The 18,406-nt window shown below is 48.4% G+C and overlaps 1 protein-coding gene across 3 annotated transcripts in view; it reads left to right on the forward strand.

The window, feature by feature from the left end:
• Window positions 1-18,406, forward strand: part of LOC117892477 — a 135,274-nt gene that overhangs the window by 87,611 nt on the left and 29,257 nt on the right. For all 3 annotated transcript variants that reach the window (XM_034798730.1, XM_034798729.1, XM_034798731.1), the window contains exon 3: window positions 16,338-17,149. In XM_034798730.1, the coding sequence (XP_034654621.1) occupies window positions 16,338-17,149 (812 nt within the window). The remainder of the gene's footprint in view (window positions 1-16,337; window positions 17,150-18,406) is intronic.

Here is an 18,406-nt window from a genome sequence, read left to right on the forward strand (position 1 = left end):
CAGAGTCGGCCTCTGCCGCTGTCAACGTGTCCGCTCTCAGACCTTTGACAAATCAAATGGAGAAAAAGTTATAAAACTTCATTTGTAAAAGTGCTGCGTCATGCCGGGAAGAGACAGAGAGAGAGAGAGAGAGAGAGAGAGGCAGAGGCAGTGGCATGACTGGAAGGATGTGTGAGTGAAAAGCACGAGTTAGACAAGTCATCAAATAAATCCCTTTTAGGTATAAAGTTCTTTACTTTACTTTACTCCACTTTGCTTTGCTTACACCACCCACCACCAGCTCTGTCTGTCTGCCACATTGCCCCATGCCCCATGCCGCATGCCCCATGCCTGGCGTCTGGCGTGTCTCCGCTCTCTCTCTCTCTCTCTACATTTCTGTATGCTGCAACTGTTTGAGCCGAGAATTTAGCAAGTTTTTTGTCTTGTTTGACAAACGCCAAGGACAATGACAAGCCATTGAGACGGAGAAGGATACACGCAAAGAGCGAAAGAGATAGGGATAGGGGTAGGGGGAGTGGGGAGTGGGGGAGCAAAGGAAACGGAAGTTGATTCTTTGACTGCGAGATTTCCACTCTGCTCCATTGATTAGTTGGCAAACATTGCAGTGGAGTTTAAATTGTTGGATAATCATATCATGGCATGTCATCGCAGTGCTCTCTCCCTCTCTCTTTCCCTCTCCCTCTCTCTCTCCCTCTCTCTCTTTGTCTCTTTGTTTATCTCTCCTTTAGCATTTCTGCTCCATTTAGCCCCCCAATGTCATCAATCACGGGCATTATAGCCAATTGAGCAAACATTGTGAATTTGTCATGGTTAAAAATCGTTTTGTTCAAAGCTAATTTTCTTGCCATGACTTTTAATTGGCTTTCAATGCGGTCTGCTATCGGTTCTCGCTCTCCGCTGCACTGTTCTGCAATGATTCTCGAATGTCTATCCACTATCTCGTTTCCCTGTCAATTTCCATTTGAGCGGATGTGTGCCGAACAAACTCAATTGATTTCCCTTTGCCCTGCCTCAAGGTGGGGGCGCTGCCTCTTGCTGCCTCTTTCCACTTCCACTTCTCCATGGCTCATAAGCCACAAAATGCATTTCTCTGGCAATTTCCTTGTTTGGCCTCATTTTTATGCTGCATGTTGCATGCTTTACGGCGCCACTGTGTTGCCACATACTTCTTTCCGCACACACACACACACTCGCATTTGCCACTTCATCTGCTTAGTTTCTTCTTCATTCTCGCATCAGCCTTGAATCAAGTTCTGCAGGAAATCATTGCACCCAAGAGCGGATATATGTATGTATCCTTGCCTCCTGCCACACTGCCACACACACACACACACACACACGTACACACTCTTTTCTGTGTGTTTTTTTTTTTGCCAGCTGTCTTCGCCACTTCAGCCCGCCGCTTAAGTTGCACAAAATGTAATACATTTGATTGCACTCATGTTCAAGTTCTGCTGCCAAAGTGGCTGCCTGCCTCCGTCGCTCTCCCGAAAAAGCAAAAAAAGAGTAAAAAGAAAAGAGTGGATAGAGTCGAGAGTAAAGCGAAACGGATGCATGGCGATGCCCCCAGACCATGCTCCAGTTTGCCAGCTCCTTCGCTCCGGCATTCCTCCTACAGCATCTTGGCCAAGTTTTCAATGTGGCCATCAGGCTGCCATCTCTCTCTCTCTCTCTCTCTCTCTGGAGTGTGTATCTGTGGTGTGGCTTATATAAGCTTGAAAATGCTACAAATTGATAGATCCGCCAACACATTGGCCACACCAAGAGCAACAGCTATCTGGTTATTAGAGCCAAAAGACTGCTGCATGGATGAGCAAGGAATAAGACCTGTCTGAAAATCCCAACTTAAAGCGATATTCAGACTCGGATTTAAGGCAGATTCACAGCTGGAAATATCCATAGATACATCTCAAATGGATTACCCTACACAGAACACACTTTGCCATTCATTAGTGGTGCTGCAGCGCCACTCCATTCCATTTCGCTTTCATTAGCTGGCATTAATAACCATTAGACCGGCTCCATCCAATCCATCCACCGCAAATACTCCAATACTGTCTCTGTGGCTGCTCTTCTCTCTCTCGCATCATTCACAATTAAATGGCATTACGAGGCGGCGGCGTGTGGCATCCATCGAGCTCAATCAAAACTGACATGCCAAGTGGCCCAAAGCACCGAGAAGTTCGGCCTCAACGTCACGCAACAAAAATGGATGGTTAGCAAAGGGCAGGGTCCGAGTCCTTGCCTACAACACCGCTAATAGCTCCTAACTGCCCGGACAGTTGCATCATTAGACTGCGAGCAACAGCAGGGGGACGGGGACTCTGCTCTGCGATGCGTTGGGGCAGAAGGAGGAGGCGGAAATTCCGTCTCCGGCAAACGGCAAGCGGCAATCCACACCCGCATGGAACATCGTCCTTTCACATTGGGCCAGGTCAAAGCATCGACATGTTAATAGCTTTGAACTTTTCGCAAATTGCAAGCACTGTACCCGGAGCCAGAGCCAGAGCCATGGCCCATACCCCACTGCACCCCGCACCCCACCTGCAGGACTCTGCTCGAACTGCATTTACCGTTGGACTGTTAATTACCGTTATTGAACTTGTTTGATTGGCACAAGTTGAAAAGTTGGACGAGCGCTGACCGCACCAGCAATACTCCCACTCCTCCACCCACTCCCACTCCCACTTCCAATCCCTTCTCGCTGAATCGTGAGGATGAGTGTGCGAATGGTTGTGGATGCCACAGTTTTGCTGTGGCACTTGTAACTGCGAAATACATGTACTCGTACGAATCATTTTCGTGTTCGTTTGGAGGGAAACTCTCTGCCTGGCTGCACTCGCCCTGCCCCCCAGCCTCTCCGGCCAATTACGCTCTTTGTATATGCACTTTTCATTAATGGAATGAAATCTTTAAGGATTGCTACACAAATTATGGACTGCCAGAAAAAGCTGTGGAAAGTGCATTCAGCGGACAGAGACAAGAAGTGCATTCAATGCTCGATGGCTGGCTGGCTGGCCGACTGGCTGGCAGGCAATTGGCAGGCGAAGGAAAGAAAAGCCAAACAAAATGGCGGCGGACATGCGAAAAGTTCTTAGAAATTGTCCTGCTTGTCCCCTGTCAGCGCAGTGCTTTTGCTCTGTCTGCTGTCTTCTGTCTTCTGTCCTCTGTGGACGTGTACGTGTACGTGTAGCTTGCACTGTTCTCATTGCTTTTCCCACTTGGCAAACTGCAACTTCTCGCGTGTGCCCCACTGTGGCACTAGCATTTGATGTTTAACTTGACTTTTTACTGGGATGTGTATGTACTGCAGAACTTTGCCACAACTCTGCTTTTCCCTCACCACGAATTGGAGTTGGAGTTGGAATTGTGGAACGGATGGGGGATTTATGGTGCCCGCAGCTCGACTGCCAGTTCGTCGCACGGGTGTGATGCCAAAGAAACTTTATCCTGCCGCCATATGCTCATGGATCCTGGCTTCGAGCACTTGCCAGCGCATATGTAATCAGTTTTAAGTCGCCTGTAATGCCACCAGATGATAGACATCCTTTCAATTTCGCACACACACTTAAACCAATCATTTGCAAAGAAAAATCCCAATAATGAAGACAATTCATGAGTTTCCACTGCATTGGCAATTAATGCAAACTCTTCAAAGAATAAAGTGTAGAGACAATAAAATCTTGTTTGCAATTGAATTCACTTTGGCAGCGGCCTTTCGGGGACAAAAAGGTGGAGAATTTATGGCAGCTTTTCCTGGATTTATAGCTGCTGCTGTTCAGTTGCTAAACATAAGGGAGAGGATCTAAGGATCTCCTTAATTGCCGCTCCAGAGTCTCATACATCTACACTTTCATCTCAATGATGTGTAATCCAAACTTTGCCCTGCCCTGCCCTATTTTTGCCCCACTCCTCGATTTTATATTTATCTTCTTTTTGTTCGTCGCCCGAATTCAATTTCTCTTCAATTTTCTACTTTCACTCTGGTTCAATTTACAAAATTGAATACTGGCGACGGAACTCGATTTTCTCACACATGTCTCCTCCCCCTGCCCTTCTCCGGAGAGAGACGTTGGGTCGCGGGACCTGCCTTTGTCTTGGCCGGGTTGCGTAAGTTGGCGAATTATCTGTTATCTGTTGGCCAGTTGAAAGGGGAGCTGACGGGAGGCTGGATGCCGGCTGGAGCCAGTAAGTGGCTGAAGCTAGTAAGTAGCAAGACAGACAATGGGATGAAATAAGGTTAAAGTGCTTACAAAATTCTGAAAGAAGAGCAGTCTGAAGTCTGATCTGTAATAAAATTAAACTCCAATCTAAAGAAGAAATCTGGTGAACATTTATCTTTAGTCGTTTCCCGAATCTTTATTTTTAATCACTCGTCTTGGTTTGTGTTTTTTTTTGTAGAATTCTTACACTTTTTTCCACTGTGGCGTCATCAGTTGGTCCCTTGCCTTTGTCTCAAACCTTCATCGACTGTCAATTGCTTCATATCCTACCTTAAACCCACACACACACACTCTGACACACAAACACCAACGCATACAATTGCCTTGGCACGCATTTTCATTTAAATACACACATATGTATGTATACATATTCACACATACATATATGAAAATTGCCATTTTCCTTCAGTGATTTTTATTGGTTTCCTCCACCCATTCTAAGCCTCGGCTTTTTCCGTGCTGCCACACCCGCACCCACACACACATCATTGCCAGCATCGTTGACAGTTTTACGTTGTGTGTGGGTGAGGGACGTACAGTGACTTACATAAGTAGGTATACATACATACTCAGGCAGCAACGGCTCCTTTGTGTGTCATTTAGCTTTTGTCTCACGCGTGCCACCAACCCTGCTGCCGGCTGCTGCCGTCTGCTGCCAGCCCCCCGCCCCCCTTTAATGACTGCTCTTCAATTTCCCTTTCTTTTTTGTGCCAAGTTTGCAGTTTTTGCAGCATTTTTATATGAATTTTATAGATACGTGATATATTTTTCTGATGCGCTCATCCCCTTCTCACATTTTATTATCGAAGTAATATCTCTACCCATTCCATCCCCGTGCCGCCCACAAACATTTTTTCTGTCTTTTTATTGTGTGTTGTGTAACTGTTTGCCGCAAAAAGTAAGCCGTCTGCTTGCCTTAGGTTCGAACATCTTTGTCCAACATCCGGCCCTAGGTGCGCCCCGTTATGTTCGAGGGCAGATTCTCTATTTTTACTTTGCATTGCGCTTTCCGCAACACCAACAATACACGTTTGATGTTGGCTGTGCCCGCAAACAAAGCTCTTGCTTATCTCTCAACACGATCTCCGTTGCTTTACCTGCTTCGCCCTCTCAGCAAAAACAACAACAACAGCAATACACGTTTCGCATCTTTGTCCAACATCCATTGCCAGATGCGGCCCAAGCTGCGCCCCGTTATGTTCGAGAGAGTCTCGCTCAGGGAGAGGATCGTAGAGCGAGACGACAAGAGCAGATGCTCTATTTCTACTTTGCATTGCGCTCTCCGCAACACCAACAATACACGTTTGATGTTGGCTGTGCCCGCAAACAAAGCTCTTGCTTATCTCTCAACACGATCTCCGTTGCTTTACCTGCTTCGCCCTCTCAGCAAAAACAACAACAACAGCAATACACGTTTCGCGTCTGCCCATGCATGGCGTTGTGTAAACATTTGGCGAAAGAATAAAGTAGAAAGCAGTCCCGTTATTGTCTCAGCACTCACAAGCGAATGAGTTTCTTGGCGGCGCTGGCGACACAATAATTAAGAACCGGATAAAGAGTAATGTAAACTTTAACTATCTTTATTTTCCACATATATTGAATGGTACAAAGACATAAAGTGATTTTGTGTAGTGGAAAAACTTTTCGAAAATCACTTTTCCATCAATTATTACGAGTACTATCATTTTCTGTCTTTCTCTCTCTTTCTCCCTTTTGTCTTATTCGCTTGACTTTACTGAGATATATGTAAAAAACGCATAAATATTCAAACTTTTTCGATGGCTTCGTTTATTCTTGCTCAAAGAAATTATTTATTTTTATTGCCTTGCTTTTGGTGGCTCTGTCGCTGCCGCCCCTTTTGATTATTTTTATTTTTCCGCCTCGAGTTGCTTTTATTTGCAAGCTATTTTCATTTGACAAAAAAGTTTCATCGGGACACCGAACACCCCCGCTCCGCAGCTGATGGAATGCCCTTCCCAGCCACCGCCACCGCCACCGCCACCGCCACTAGCTTTATGTTATTGACTTTAATAACATTTTAGCTGCAGGGCATGAGAAAATATTTGTATAAAGCGTGTTTTTTGTCCTTTCTGCATTTTTTGTTGTCCTCCCTTAAGGAGCACAATCGGGAGTTTATTCCGATTCGGTTTGACTTTGTTTTTTGCCGGCTGTGTCGATACAGCAGCATCAGGAGACCTGAAATTGATTTCTGTTGACGTTACCGTTCCACTCCCCCCCCGCCCGTATAATTTATGCAGCCAGCCGGCCAGACTCCAAAGCTATTAGCTGGGGTCTCGCTCCCCCAAGGATACTCGTAATTGCTCAAGCGAAATTTCATTACCAAAAACGAGAAAACGAGACAAAATGCAGTCGCGGCAGACAGGCAGGACAGGGTTCGCGTGTGATAAATTCCAAAAGAGGTCGAGTCCATGTCGCAAATTTTCATCCCAGTCTTGTGCGGCAGCCATTTTGTTGGCGCTGCACTAGAAAATGGCGAAATGGTAAACTGGCTGGCGGCTGTGGCAGCGGCAGCGGCATCGTTGTCGCCATTTTTGTTTATGGCCGCATTTGTCACGGAAAATTGTACTGCCAACTGGCAGAGATGGCAGCCCCATCTCCAGCTCTTGTGTGCTCCTCTTACGCCTCTTTTTTCACGTTAACAATGGGCGCGTAAAAAATGTGAATGAACCGAGAACACTCACCTTACGTCTGCCCGCGGGGGGAAGGAGTTCGGATCTTCTGGCACGTTAATGAAGCTGCCCGAAAACGAATAGATTGAGGGCACGAGGGAAAAGGCTGTAGCTCGTCTGACTACTCATTAGAATTTCCAAAATGTGGCTTGAGCTTAGAATATTGAATTACTTGGAAAATCAATAAACTGCCGCAGGCCTTCCCCCCACAGCACTAAGATGAGAGGAAAAGAAATGAATGGAAATTGATAACAAAAGCATAACTGACACAGATATGGAGTGCATTCCAACGAGTCCCATTCACGTTTGCATTTCGCATTCACATTCACATTCGCATTCGCATTTTCATTTGCCATTCTTTTGTGTATGTGTATGTGTGGGAAATTCAGCGAAGCGAATGCCCAAAACGAATGCATAACTTCAGATTTCATCAGAGAAGAATGCAAAAAAAACACACGCATTGCCATTGGCATTGCCATGCCCCCTGTGCCGCCGGGGAGCGGCAGCACCGAGAAGGAAATGAAAATGACGGCTTTTCCACTGCCCATCGGCCGCAGTGGAGTGCAGAGAATTGGAAAAAGTCTCTCTCTCGCGGGTTAGGGATACATTTTGCAAGCCAAAACTAAAAATTTCATATCTTGTGTCGGCAGAAAACTAATTCGCCGTCAGAGACAGGGACAAGGCCATAACAGGAGCAGCCCAGCCCAGCCCTCTCTCTCTCTCTCCAACTTTTGTCTGTCTGTTTTGGCTGAGCCAATTATTGTTTTGTGGCTCTTTCGTTTTATTACGTAGCCGCAGCGTTGGCCCATTTACGGTACACGAGCCTCCACGGAGAAGAGCATTTAATGTGCAACCAGAGAGAGAGAGAGTGTGGGAGAGCGAGCGAAAGAGAAAACAATTTTGTCAGCTTATAAACAGTAAAAATGAAACGGCAAGCAAGCCACACACACACGCATACACACACAAGGAAAGGCCGCCGCCGCCGCCGCCTGAAGGCGCCATTCCCACATCACAATAAAGCGCCATTGAGACACAGAAAAAACACATACACATACACCCATGCAGAGCACATAAACACCTACACACCAATCACATGTGTGTGTGCGTGTGTGTGTCTTGCCTTCAAGGCTGCCTCTTTATTACATTCACTGGCGTATTATTTTCATTATTTTCTCCGTGCCAAGGGATCCATGGCATGGGGCTGGACAATTTAATGAAAATCTGCCAAGGAAAATATGAGGGAAGGTTGTGCTGCTGACTGATTGAGATGCCAGGGAAATATTTAAATCTGAAAGCAACGTTTTGGGCTGGAGACTTCTTCATCAGCTATCGAATGCACGGAGCACGGAGTAAGGTTGAACGCTTAATTTCATTGACCCACTCACGTCCGTCTGCTGTCATCCGGCATTCACAGTGCGAACCGGAGTCTCCGATCAAGCACATCGAGGAGCGTCTTCAAATGGGAATGACAGCGCGCAACGGATATGAGCTGCAAGTGCTGCAGTGTCCACAGCATTCCTGCTGTAGTTGTGTCACGTTGATGAGCTTGTTGTCGAGTGTTGTCCCGAGTGGAAGTCCGGCAAGTTCGGGCCACTGGTAGTCCCTGAACTGTTGGCCGTCTGAAAGCTGTTCAAACAACTTGGCCAACAGTGGCAGTGGCAGAGGCAGAGGCAGAGGCAGTCGCTTCTTTTGCCATTCTTGAACCGCGTCCACTTCCTCCATGTCTCTCCGTGCTGCTTGCACTTTTGTGATGTCTGTTTGATGTGCAACAGTTGCACTTGAAGTGGCCATTCGAGATGCAGTTGCAGTTGCAGCTGCAGTTCCCGTTGCTGTGGCAGTTGCAGGCAGCTCGAGTGGAGAACTAATACATGAATAGAGTGAAGAGCAAGCCATGGAAGAGCAAGGACCCTTGAGGAATATCCCCCGTTTTCATTTCAATCATCCGTGGAGAATGAGAGAATGCTGCCAGCTGTTGCAGTTGTCTCGAGAGATGCCATCAAAATTGAATTCAAAGCCGGGCGATGGGGGGAAATTAAGCGGAAACTCTGCTCGCGATTTATAACAGATGAAATATATGGCAAAAAATATTTAGAGTGGAAAAACGATTCTTGAATCTGTGCCGTAATGTGGGCCACTTGCCACATGTCTCCAGCCATGGCACACATACAGGGATTTTCCATTAAGTCTCGGAGCAGAAGAAAGCGGACGGGTGAGCCGCTCAGCTGCCACTAAGCGGAACAGAGCAGAACGGAGCCAACCGGCTCTCCTCCATCTCGGAGCTTATGGAGGCAATCAGCGAGTGCCACCACTCTCGACTGACGCACGGGCTGACAGAGGCAGGGGCAGGGACAGGGGCAGGGACAGGTGCATGTGTATTTGCATGACATTTCGCCAAGAGATGCCAGGAGATGCTGCACTTCAAACGGAAATTGCGACATACATATTGCCCTTTTGCCATGCCACACACACCCGCACACCCCCGCACACCCACCGCTGCTTCCGTTTTCGTTTCTGTTTCTGTTTCTGTTGCTGCCACTTTCTGCTGCTCCCCAATATGTGTGGCACGTCTGTCTAGTTTTCGTTTTCGCTCGCTCTTTCGCTCTTTCGCTCCTTCGCTCTTTCCATTTCTTTTCGTTTTCTTTGTTAAGGGGTGGGGGGTGTGCCTACTAAGTGTTTTCTAAATTACAGTAATTTATTACAGCATGTGCTCCGCTCATGCCTGGTGCTGCTCCTGTGTGCTCGTCTTCAAATGCATTGCAATTGCAAATGTGTGTCAGAAGTTGCATCGCTTTTGGCATTGGCTTTTTGCCGGCTCACCTGCCGCCTCGCTGCTGCAGCAACAACTCCTCATGCCACTTGTTTTTAGTCCTTCTTTGCATCTGCCAGTTGTTGCACATCTGACGCTTAATACTTTGAAGAGCCCCAGACAGACGCTGACTGACAGAGTGGCTGACTGGCTGACTGGCTGCTGCCTGCAAAATGGTTAGCTCTAAAATTCTACTAATTGTTTTGCCGCCAATTACGTGCACGAACGTGTGGTTCTCCCTCACTCTCTCCCTGCGTGTGTTTCTCTTTATTAGAATTTATTTTCTACACCCGTTGTACCTGACATTTCAGACACGGAAACTCCCAACACTCGACACTCACCTTGCATGTAATTTGTGAACATTTCTCGACAGCTAGTGCCACATTTTGTGGCGTCTATGTGGGCTGCTGTGGCAGCTGTGTGCCTCCGACGAATACTTTAGCTCAGACTGACAGAGTGGCAGACTGGCAGTTGAATGTGGAATCAATATTCGACGCTCATGTTCAAGAGTTGCAAAGATAAAATAATATTTGTGTAAATAAATAAAGTCATCTGTTCTGTCCATACATTTCGCATCTTACGGCATAACGCGCATACGCAGCGTTGAGCAGTGCCGAGAGAGAGAGAAAGAAAGAAAAATAAGTAAATGATTATTTAATATTTATGTTTTAATGTTGAGTAGCGGGGTGGGCGTACTGGGAGGCAACTTGCATCATTTTTCATGCCCGGCAGTCGTAAGTGCCGCACAGGTCCGTGGCTATTAATGCCAGTTGATTGGTCAGCAGAGGGTGCCCACAGCAGGAGCCAGACACAATGAACACAGACACGATACAGCCGGCACACACATGTATTTATTATTTGGCCAACGTTAGTGATTATTTACGCCTGATAAGGCAAAGAGGGGCTGGGGCTGAGGCTGAGGCTGTTTTGCAGGGTGTAAAAATGATTGAATGCGGCGAACTGGACTCGCCATGCCGAGATCTCAAATTGGAATTGAATGTGGATGTGGATGTGAATGTGTATTGCTTTCTTCTCTCATATATGTACATATATTCAGTCGAGTGTGTGTGTGCGGGTCCAAATGGATATTTTTTTGCTTAGACAAACGAATAACCCAATGTCCTGAGTGATTTATTTACTGAAATGCCAGAAATGGAAAAGCTGTACTTGGCGAGGGAAAAGGTTTTTTGTGGTTGTTGTATTTTTTGGTGGTTTTCAGTTTCATATAAAAGCAAGTAAAATGTTAACTTTAAGTTCAAAACTCGTACGTAAATCTGTATTTATTTTATCAATCATCCCATTGAGCGTCCGAGTGCCGAGTGCCGAGTCCACTCGCATTTTCCTTACTTCTTCCACCACAACATGCCAAAAATAAGTAAGGAAGAAAGAAAAACAACCCATTGAACCGTAGAGACAATCAAAACACACACACAATACCTCCCCTCCCGTCCTCCCACCCACAATCCCACACAAAGGGGGAAAGGAAAAGCCCTCTCTCTCTCGCTCTCTCTTTTGCGCTTTCCACATCAATGGAAAAGTGAAAAAGGGCTGTCCACTCGTGGCGAGAAGGGAAGCGGGCCATAGATGGATGGGGCTGAGTGGTTGGTTGGCTGGTCGGCTGGTCGGCTTGACGGCACGTTTAATGAATTGGAAGGTAATAAGCAAAGCATTAAGGCTATTTCTTCATCATCTCTCACCCGTCTACCGTCGACCATCTCCCTTCGATGGCCGATGGCTGGCCTTCACTTTGATTATTGATTTTCATTGAAGGCGTGGAGCAGAGCATTTTTTTGCTCTTGGATTTTGCTGTCTTATTGGATTTGTGTCTGAAGCAAGGGGCAGGGCAGGGGCTGAAGGAGCTGCCAAAGTTAATAAGATTTGCTTTTTGTGTGTGTTTCCCTTGCGTTCCCTTTCATTCCCATTTTTTTTGCTGTTATTAGGGCGTTGGTGCGGGGGAGGGAATTAATTAAAGCCCATAAAAAATGGTCGAGTGCCAGGAATGCAATAAAGTCAACGAGAATTGAGAATGGAGAATGGAGGAAGGGCAAAATGGAACATGGGAGAGTGAGGGAGAGAGAGTAGCCGCAAAAAACTATCCGGTGGCCAAGTGGACTCTGTGGGGCGGCACGGAGCGAGCACGCATCATTTAAGCGCTAAATTATAGCATACTTTTATGCGGCAGGTTATAATTCACAGTACGTGCGAAATGCACTTGCACGGGCCCAGTGCAAAATTATCATTTTAATTGCGCATTTCCCGACGCCACTTCGACAAACAGAAAAAAAAGAACGGAATAGTTTGGGGAAGACCGGGAAAAGCGGCGGCAAAGTCAAAGCAAAAGCAAATAAATTATGCTGCAGCCAGAAACAACATTTTATTGCCCTGCGCCTCATTTTATTTGCATTCATTTGCCGCTCCCCTGCCGGGCGCTGCAACTGTGGCAGCGAAACTTCTATAGGAAGTGCAACGCCCCCGCGCGTCTGCCCCGCCGTTAAATGTGGAAAATTAAAAAGCCAGCGCCTCGAAATGAAAACATGATAGAGTCGCACAAGAGGCCAGCGAGGAACAGGAAATGGAAGCATGCCCCACAAAGTTGCCATCGAAATTTGGTCACGTCACGTGCTGTGGAACGCGCTCTCTCCATTGCCCTCTGTGCGGAGTTATTTACGTGCCGCGCACATTTTTTGGCGCTTAATTCATGTTCATAGAGAAAGAGAGGCCAACAAACAAACGGAGGGAAAGATAAAGAGATAGAGGAAGAGAGAGAGAGAGAGGGGGAGGGAGAGATTGGCAAACAAACAGAATGAAATTTGTTCGCTGGCTGACTTTTTGCTTGTTTGTTGACTGTTGACTGTGTGTGTGCGGGGCGCAAAACTGCAGCCATGTCCCGCCAGAGTTGTCGTTGGAGGCGCAACGCGACGTATACTTAATTTGCGGTTGGCACTGGTCACACAGCACGTCGACGGGGCTAAGTGCGCTACGCCTAATGACCATCAGCAAGCAACGAACAGTGCATAGGAGAGGCCAGCTTAGGGCCTAGAAGTAGGTGAAGCGCGGATACGCTTTCGTTTTGTTGCAAGAGCCTCAATGGGGAGACGCAAGGCCACTCAGGCATACCCTTGCCACATTGCAGGGTCTCTCTCTCTCACTCTCGAATGATGATGGAACAAAGTGCCGACCTTTTTGGCAAAGTCGCCAAGCGACATAAATATTACGAAAGAAGTCACGAAAGCAGCAGGCAGCCTCGGGCCAGCCAGGCGGGCACAGAGGCGCTTCCTCCCCTTTTTATAGATGGTAAATGACCTACGAAACGAGTTTCTTGCATTAAATACGAGCTATATACGGAGCAGCCGTAATGTTTTATCTAATTTTTGTAATGCTGCGCGTGCTGAAGTGAGAAATATGGCCAGGCAACGTGGTCAACAGGAGGGACGGAGGGATCCTCCATGGTGGGTAGGGAGACAGACCTAAGGCAGGGCTATCAATTTCTATTAGGCCCAGGCCATTCCCGCTTGCCACTCGTTTCAAGTGCAGCCTCAGAGTGGAGCAAGGGGATGGATGGTAAAGGGTTTGCCGCAAGAGCGGAAAAAACAAAACGGCGAAGCTGCAACGGCAACAGCAACAGCAGCGGCAGAGCAAAAATTGCTCTTAATTGGCGGCAACCATTAAATGCAATTTATCAAACAGACGACAGACCCACACACACACACGCACACACACAAGAGAGAGAGAGAACGAGCAGAAGAGAGACAACAGTTGACAATTAATTTGACACAATTGCAAAGCAGAGAAACGGCACAGAGACAGTGTCGAGAGTGGAGAGGCAAGAGGCCACAGAACCGAGCGCACCTGACCGAAGGTGTCCCCAATTGCACCTGACTACCAGCCTTTCCCCTTCCTACCTTCCCCTTCTTCCGTTTAAAGTTGACATTGTGTAAATGCCGCTGACATCTCCTCTCTCTCTCTCTCTCTCTCTGTGTTTGTGTGTGTGTAATGAAGCATTATGTGGCATGAGCTAGAGGGGCAGCAGCGGGGGAAAGTTGTTGAAACATTAGATGCGGCGCGAGGCACTGCAGAAGCACAGCAATGGAAAAGGAACTTCAATATTCAACTAACGAATTAATTAATAATCAGCAAAAATCGATGCATATTGCCTGCAACCTCTGTGTGCACTCAAATGAAGACAATCATTTTGTAGACCGAATGGGGAGCCGATTAAAAGGCTTTTAGTTTCCAATGGCAGTAATGAGGATGCCGCACACGCTGCTGGCGGCGTTCCTGCTCGTGCTGTTTACTGGCTAGCCACGCAGCATTGCCACAACAGCCGCACCACTGCCACCGCCACCGCATGCCAGGCAAAGTGCAGCCCCATGCCACATGGCACATGGCCCGACCCCAGGCAGCCACGCAGCTCCTGCCACTCGGCGCTTGCATTAAGTGGCGGTTGGCAAAGTTGTCGACGTTGTGGAACTCGCACAATGCACACGCCAAGAGACTGCATATAGCCGTAAGGTGGAGGCTCCTCTCGTTCAGGTGCAAGTTGCAGCTGCCACACGGAACAGGGGCAGGGGCAGGGGCGGCAGTACTTGGAGTTGCTCTGGGAGGCGGGCCAAGAGACCTGCCAGCTGCTCGTATGTATAAATGCCTTAAGGGCATTAACCTAATCAACGCTCAGTGCGTGGCACAAAGCTCTCAAGCAGTTTCGTGGTGTGTCGGGCTTAGGGTTGGGCTGGGGAAGTGTGTTGACAGTTGACTTCCGTGATGGGTGGAGGTATTGACTAGCCCTGTGAGTTATTGTTTAATGTTTGGACTGCAAGTCCACGAGGATACTGTGACGTAGAGCCACATCCATGCACATATCAAAGTGGAGCCGTGGGAGACAGCAAACCGTTGAGCAAACAAATGCGGATTACGAGCATTCTGATGCCTCGAATGAAACGTAAAACAAAGCCAAAAGTTGTGTGAAAAAACGATAAATGGAATGCGAATCAGTGGATCGAGGGGAGGCACTTCCCTGGCCAATCCCTCTGACAACGTCTAATGAGCGAATGAATGGAGTGAATGCCATGCATATGATTTGTGGAGTCTTCAAAAACTAATTGACAAGCAACCTCTGCAGTGGCCTCCAGTCTTCGCTCTCAGGGAGGGAGAGGTGGCTGCCCTGTCCTCGAGTGTGTGTGTGTGTGTGTGTGTGTGCGTGAGTGGGCGTGGCAACATCATTAAGCTTACACGCACAGCTCGAAAAGCTCGAAAGGTGGCTGCAGCCTCGCCCGGCGAGGCGAAGTGAGTGCAGGAGGAGGCTGATGAGGCCAAAGCCAAAGCCAACGTCAGTTTTGTGTAATTTCCGGCACAATCTTCACTTACAACTTAAGTTACAGCACAAATACAAACACAGCTACAACTACACACGCAAACAGAACCCATACAGGCGCACACAGGAGGACCGGGCATAAAGTGCTGCATACTTTTAAGCTGTTGCGAAAACATTTTAGCGCATGTGGTCTGTCTGTGTGTGTGTGTGTGTCTGTGTGTGTGTGGGTGGGAGAAGCCTCGACTAGCCTCTAACTAACTTCAAGTTAGCAGTATGGTTGGGCGTACAGGGAGGCGGCACAGGATGTGCCAGGCAGAAATTTATTAGGCACATTGCATACTTTTGTGCGTTCACTTGAAAAATGACAACTTTAATTTAGAGAGATGAAGGGCCACCCCGTACTTCATCACCACCACCACCACCCAGAAAACAGGAAAAGGGCTGGAAGACAAAAGCGTCAAGCAGACAATGACAACGAAAGTCTACTGCCAGCACTCCGCTTCCAGCCGCTGCTTTTGTCAGGCAACGGCAACAAGCAAGCAGCAACCAGCCGAGAGACACCAGCACACACACAGACACGCAGTGGCACGCCCGGCTACAGTTGGCTCCCAGACAGGCACAAGGATGAGCTGGAGCTGGAGCTGGAGCTGGAGCTATAGTTGTCCTTTGATGGGATCACCCCTGCGCGCCCACACACTCTGCTGTCTCGTCTCAGATGAATATTAATTACCATTTGAAAGCTTGTCATACACTTGTGTAAATTTATCAACAACAACAACAACAGCAGCAGCAGTAGAGTGGAGTGCAGGCAGGAAAACAGGAACCACACACCAACGACAATAGGATCGGGGAGCGATAAGGGCGGGGGGTTGTCAGAGTAACAAGTCGTAGAAAGTTAGGCATGAAAATAGCTTTGGCTGTGTGTGTGCAGACGGGGGATTACCAGGGGATTTGCATGCACAGAGAAAACATTTCGAAAGAGATTTATTCGCAGCCCAAACGCCCCCCATCCCCCACCCCTGCCCCTGTCCCACTTTGATCGCATCCTAAAATGTGCATAAATAAATGCATGAGCTGTGCCGCCAGGAGCGTATGTCCTCGACTGTCCTCGTCTTTGGGAGACAACAATGCAATGTAATTGATACGCCCATTCCCATTCCCATTCCCATTCCTATTTGCATTCCCATTCGCATGGATCTAGTCCTGCCTGCCTTTGTCCTTTGGGATTCTTTCCACCTTGGAATCCCTAAAACTGACTCTTTGCTCGTTACTAATCGAATGGAATATCCTTTGTGTCGTTGCCGCAGGTACCACCTATACACAACCACAGAATATCAATGGCAAGCCCATGCAGAAGCCAAAGCCCGCCGAGCACCGAGCAGTCAGCAAGTGGCTGAGCATATCCAGGCAGGAGCCGCACAGCGTCCAGCTGCACGAGCAGCGGCTGGCGGAGCCAGTTGACCATAAGCCGAGCAGATGTGCGGCCAGGAACTGCAGCAAGGCCAAGTCGAAGTTGGCCCGGTGGAAGGACCAGCTGAAGGTCCATCAGGCCCATCGCGCGGCCCCCCATGTGGAGGCCAGGCGACGGCAGCGACGCGAGACCCAGGAGGAGGAGGAGCTGCTGGAGCCGGCGGCATCTAGGCCCACCTTGGTCGCGTCCACGTCCACATCGGCGGCTGCCACTACGGCAACGGCGGCCACCACCTGGAGCTCCACGAGAAGCGCCCATGGCTATGGCAATGCGTCGTCGGGGCCGGGTCTGGCGCTAACCACGCCCAAGGCCAAGCGGGTGCGCTCCACGCTCCACCTGGCGCCCGAGGATCTCAAGCCCAAGACCAAGGAGCCTGTCGTCATCATCGACGATGTGGAGGAGTTCGACAGCGGCGCTGGGCCGCGGGACGCATTCGGGCAAAAGACGACACGCGAGGAGGCGGAGGCGGACAACAGCGAGGATGAGGAGCCGCTGGAGCCGCGAGTGCTGCCGCTGCGGCCAGTGCCGCCGAATCCGTACGAGGATGAGGAGATGTCCGTCGTGTATGCCGAGCAGCACTCGGAGATTCGGCTGATGTGCGAGGTGGATCTGGACATTGCCTCCAGCATGTGGTACAAGAACGGCCAGGTGAGTGCTTCCATCTCTATTTCCATCTCTTTGCCTCTTTGTGTCTCGCTCTCCATCTCTTTCTCAAGTGGGGCTGTCAGGGCTGCCAACTTGTCCAGTGCTTTTTGACTTTAATTGCATTCTTAGCCTTTCACTTTAGCACTTGTCCCCTCCGCATCTGCATTCCACTGTTTCCTCTGTTTGCTCTTTGTTCGTTCTCCATCCGGGGAATGTCCTTCAAGGCCCAAGGTTCCTGCGCCCCGTCTCTGGAAGCACCATTTGTGCGAGTATTCTTCTGCCCGAGACGTCTCGAGTGGCAGTTTTTGCTCCTCTATTTGCCCCCAGCTCGCATCTGTGTGTCGTCTGCCGGCCATCGCTTATTTGTCGCGCTAACTGCCGCATTATGCAAATGGGATAATCGCCATTATTCCATAGTTTCTGATGTCAAAAGCGCTCGAGCTCGAGCTCGTTCGTGCAGGAGTTAAGTCTTTCAGTCTCCCGTCTGCCGTTTCTCATTATGATGCAGCGACTTTGAAGGCGGTGCAGCTGCAGTTGGAGGCTTCTTATGGGACAACTTATTGAGTAGGCAAAAATCGTAGTCTACCTTCGAGCGTCATGCAATTATAACGCTACAACAGGGCTGCCAACTCGCACTCAAAGTGCGTTGATTACACCCCAAGGGGAGGACTAACAGGCTAACATTTGTACAACTTTTAACAAAACAAAAAAGCAGAAAAAGAGAACAAAAAACCACTCGTACATAGTATGTATACATATGTACATGGTATGTATGTATTTATGTAGTTTTTCCTGTTGCTGTGGGAGTGTTTCTCTCTCTATCTGTGTGTCTGTGTCTGTTGTTCTTGCAGCTGTTTTCCTGTAAATACAACAAGTTGGCTGGCCAAGTTGTTGATGGGCAAATAATACTCGTAGTTGCAACACTTTCTGCACGTGCCCTCTCCCACTTGTAGGTTACACCTGCCCCAGCAGCAGCAGAGAGAGAGAGGGCAAAAGATGTGTGTGTTGCCGCACTCGTGAGGGCCAACGCATGCCAGCATTGTTGCAGCTACAAATGGAGATGGGAGAAGGAAGAGAGTGGGAGAGTGGGTTGGTGTGGAGTGGAATGGAATGGAATGGAAGCTGCTGTTGTTTGTCTACTCGTTGCGGTTGCATTTGCATTCTATATTAGATTCCGTTTGCTGGCACTAAATTGCCTGTCAGCAGCTTGCAACAGGATGCGAAAGACTGTGACTCTGTCCCGTCTGATTGCATTCTCTG

Source organism: Drosophila subobscura, chromosome E, assembly GCF_008121235.1.
Source record: "Drosophila subobscura isolate 14011-0131.10 chromosome E, UCBerk_Dsub_1.0, whole genome shotgun sequence".
NCBI classification, from domain to species: domain Eukaryota; kingdom Metazoa; phylum Arthropoda; class Insecta; order Diptera; family Drosophilidae; genus Drosophila; species Drosophila subobscura.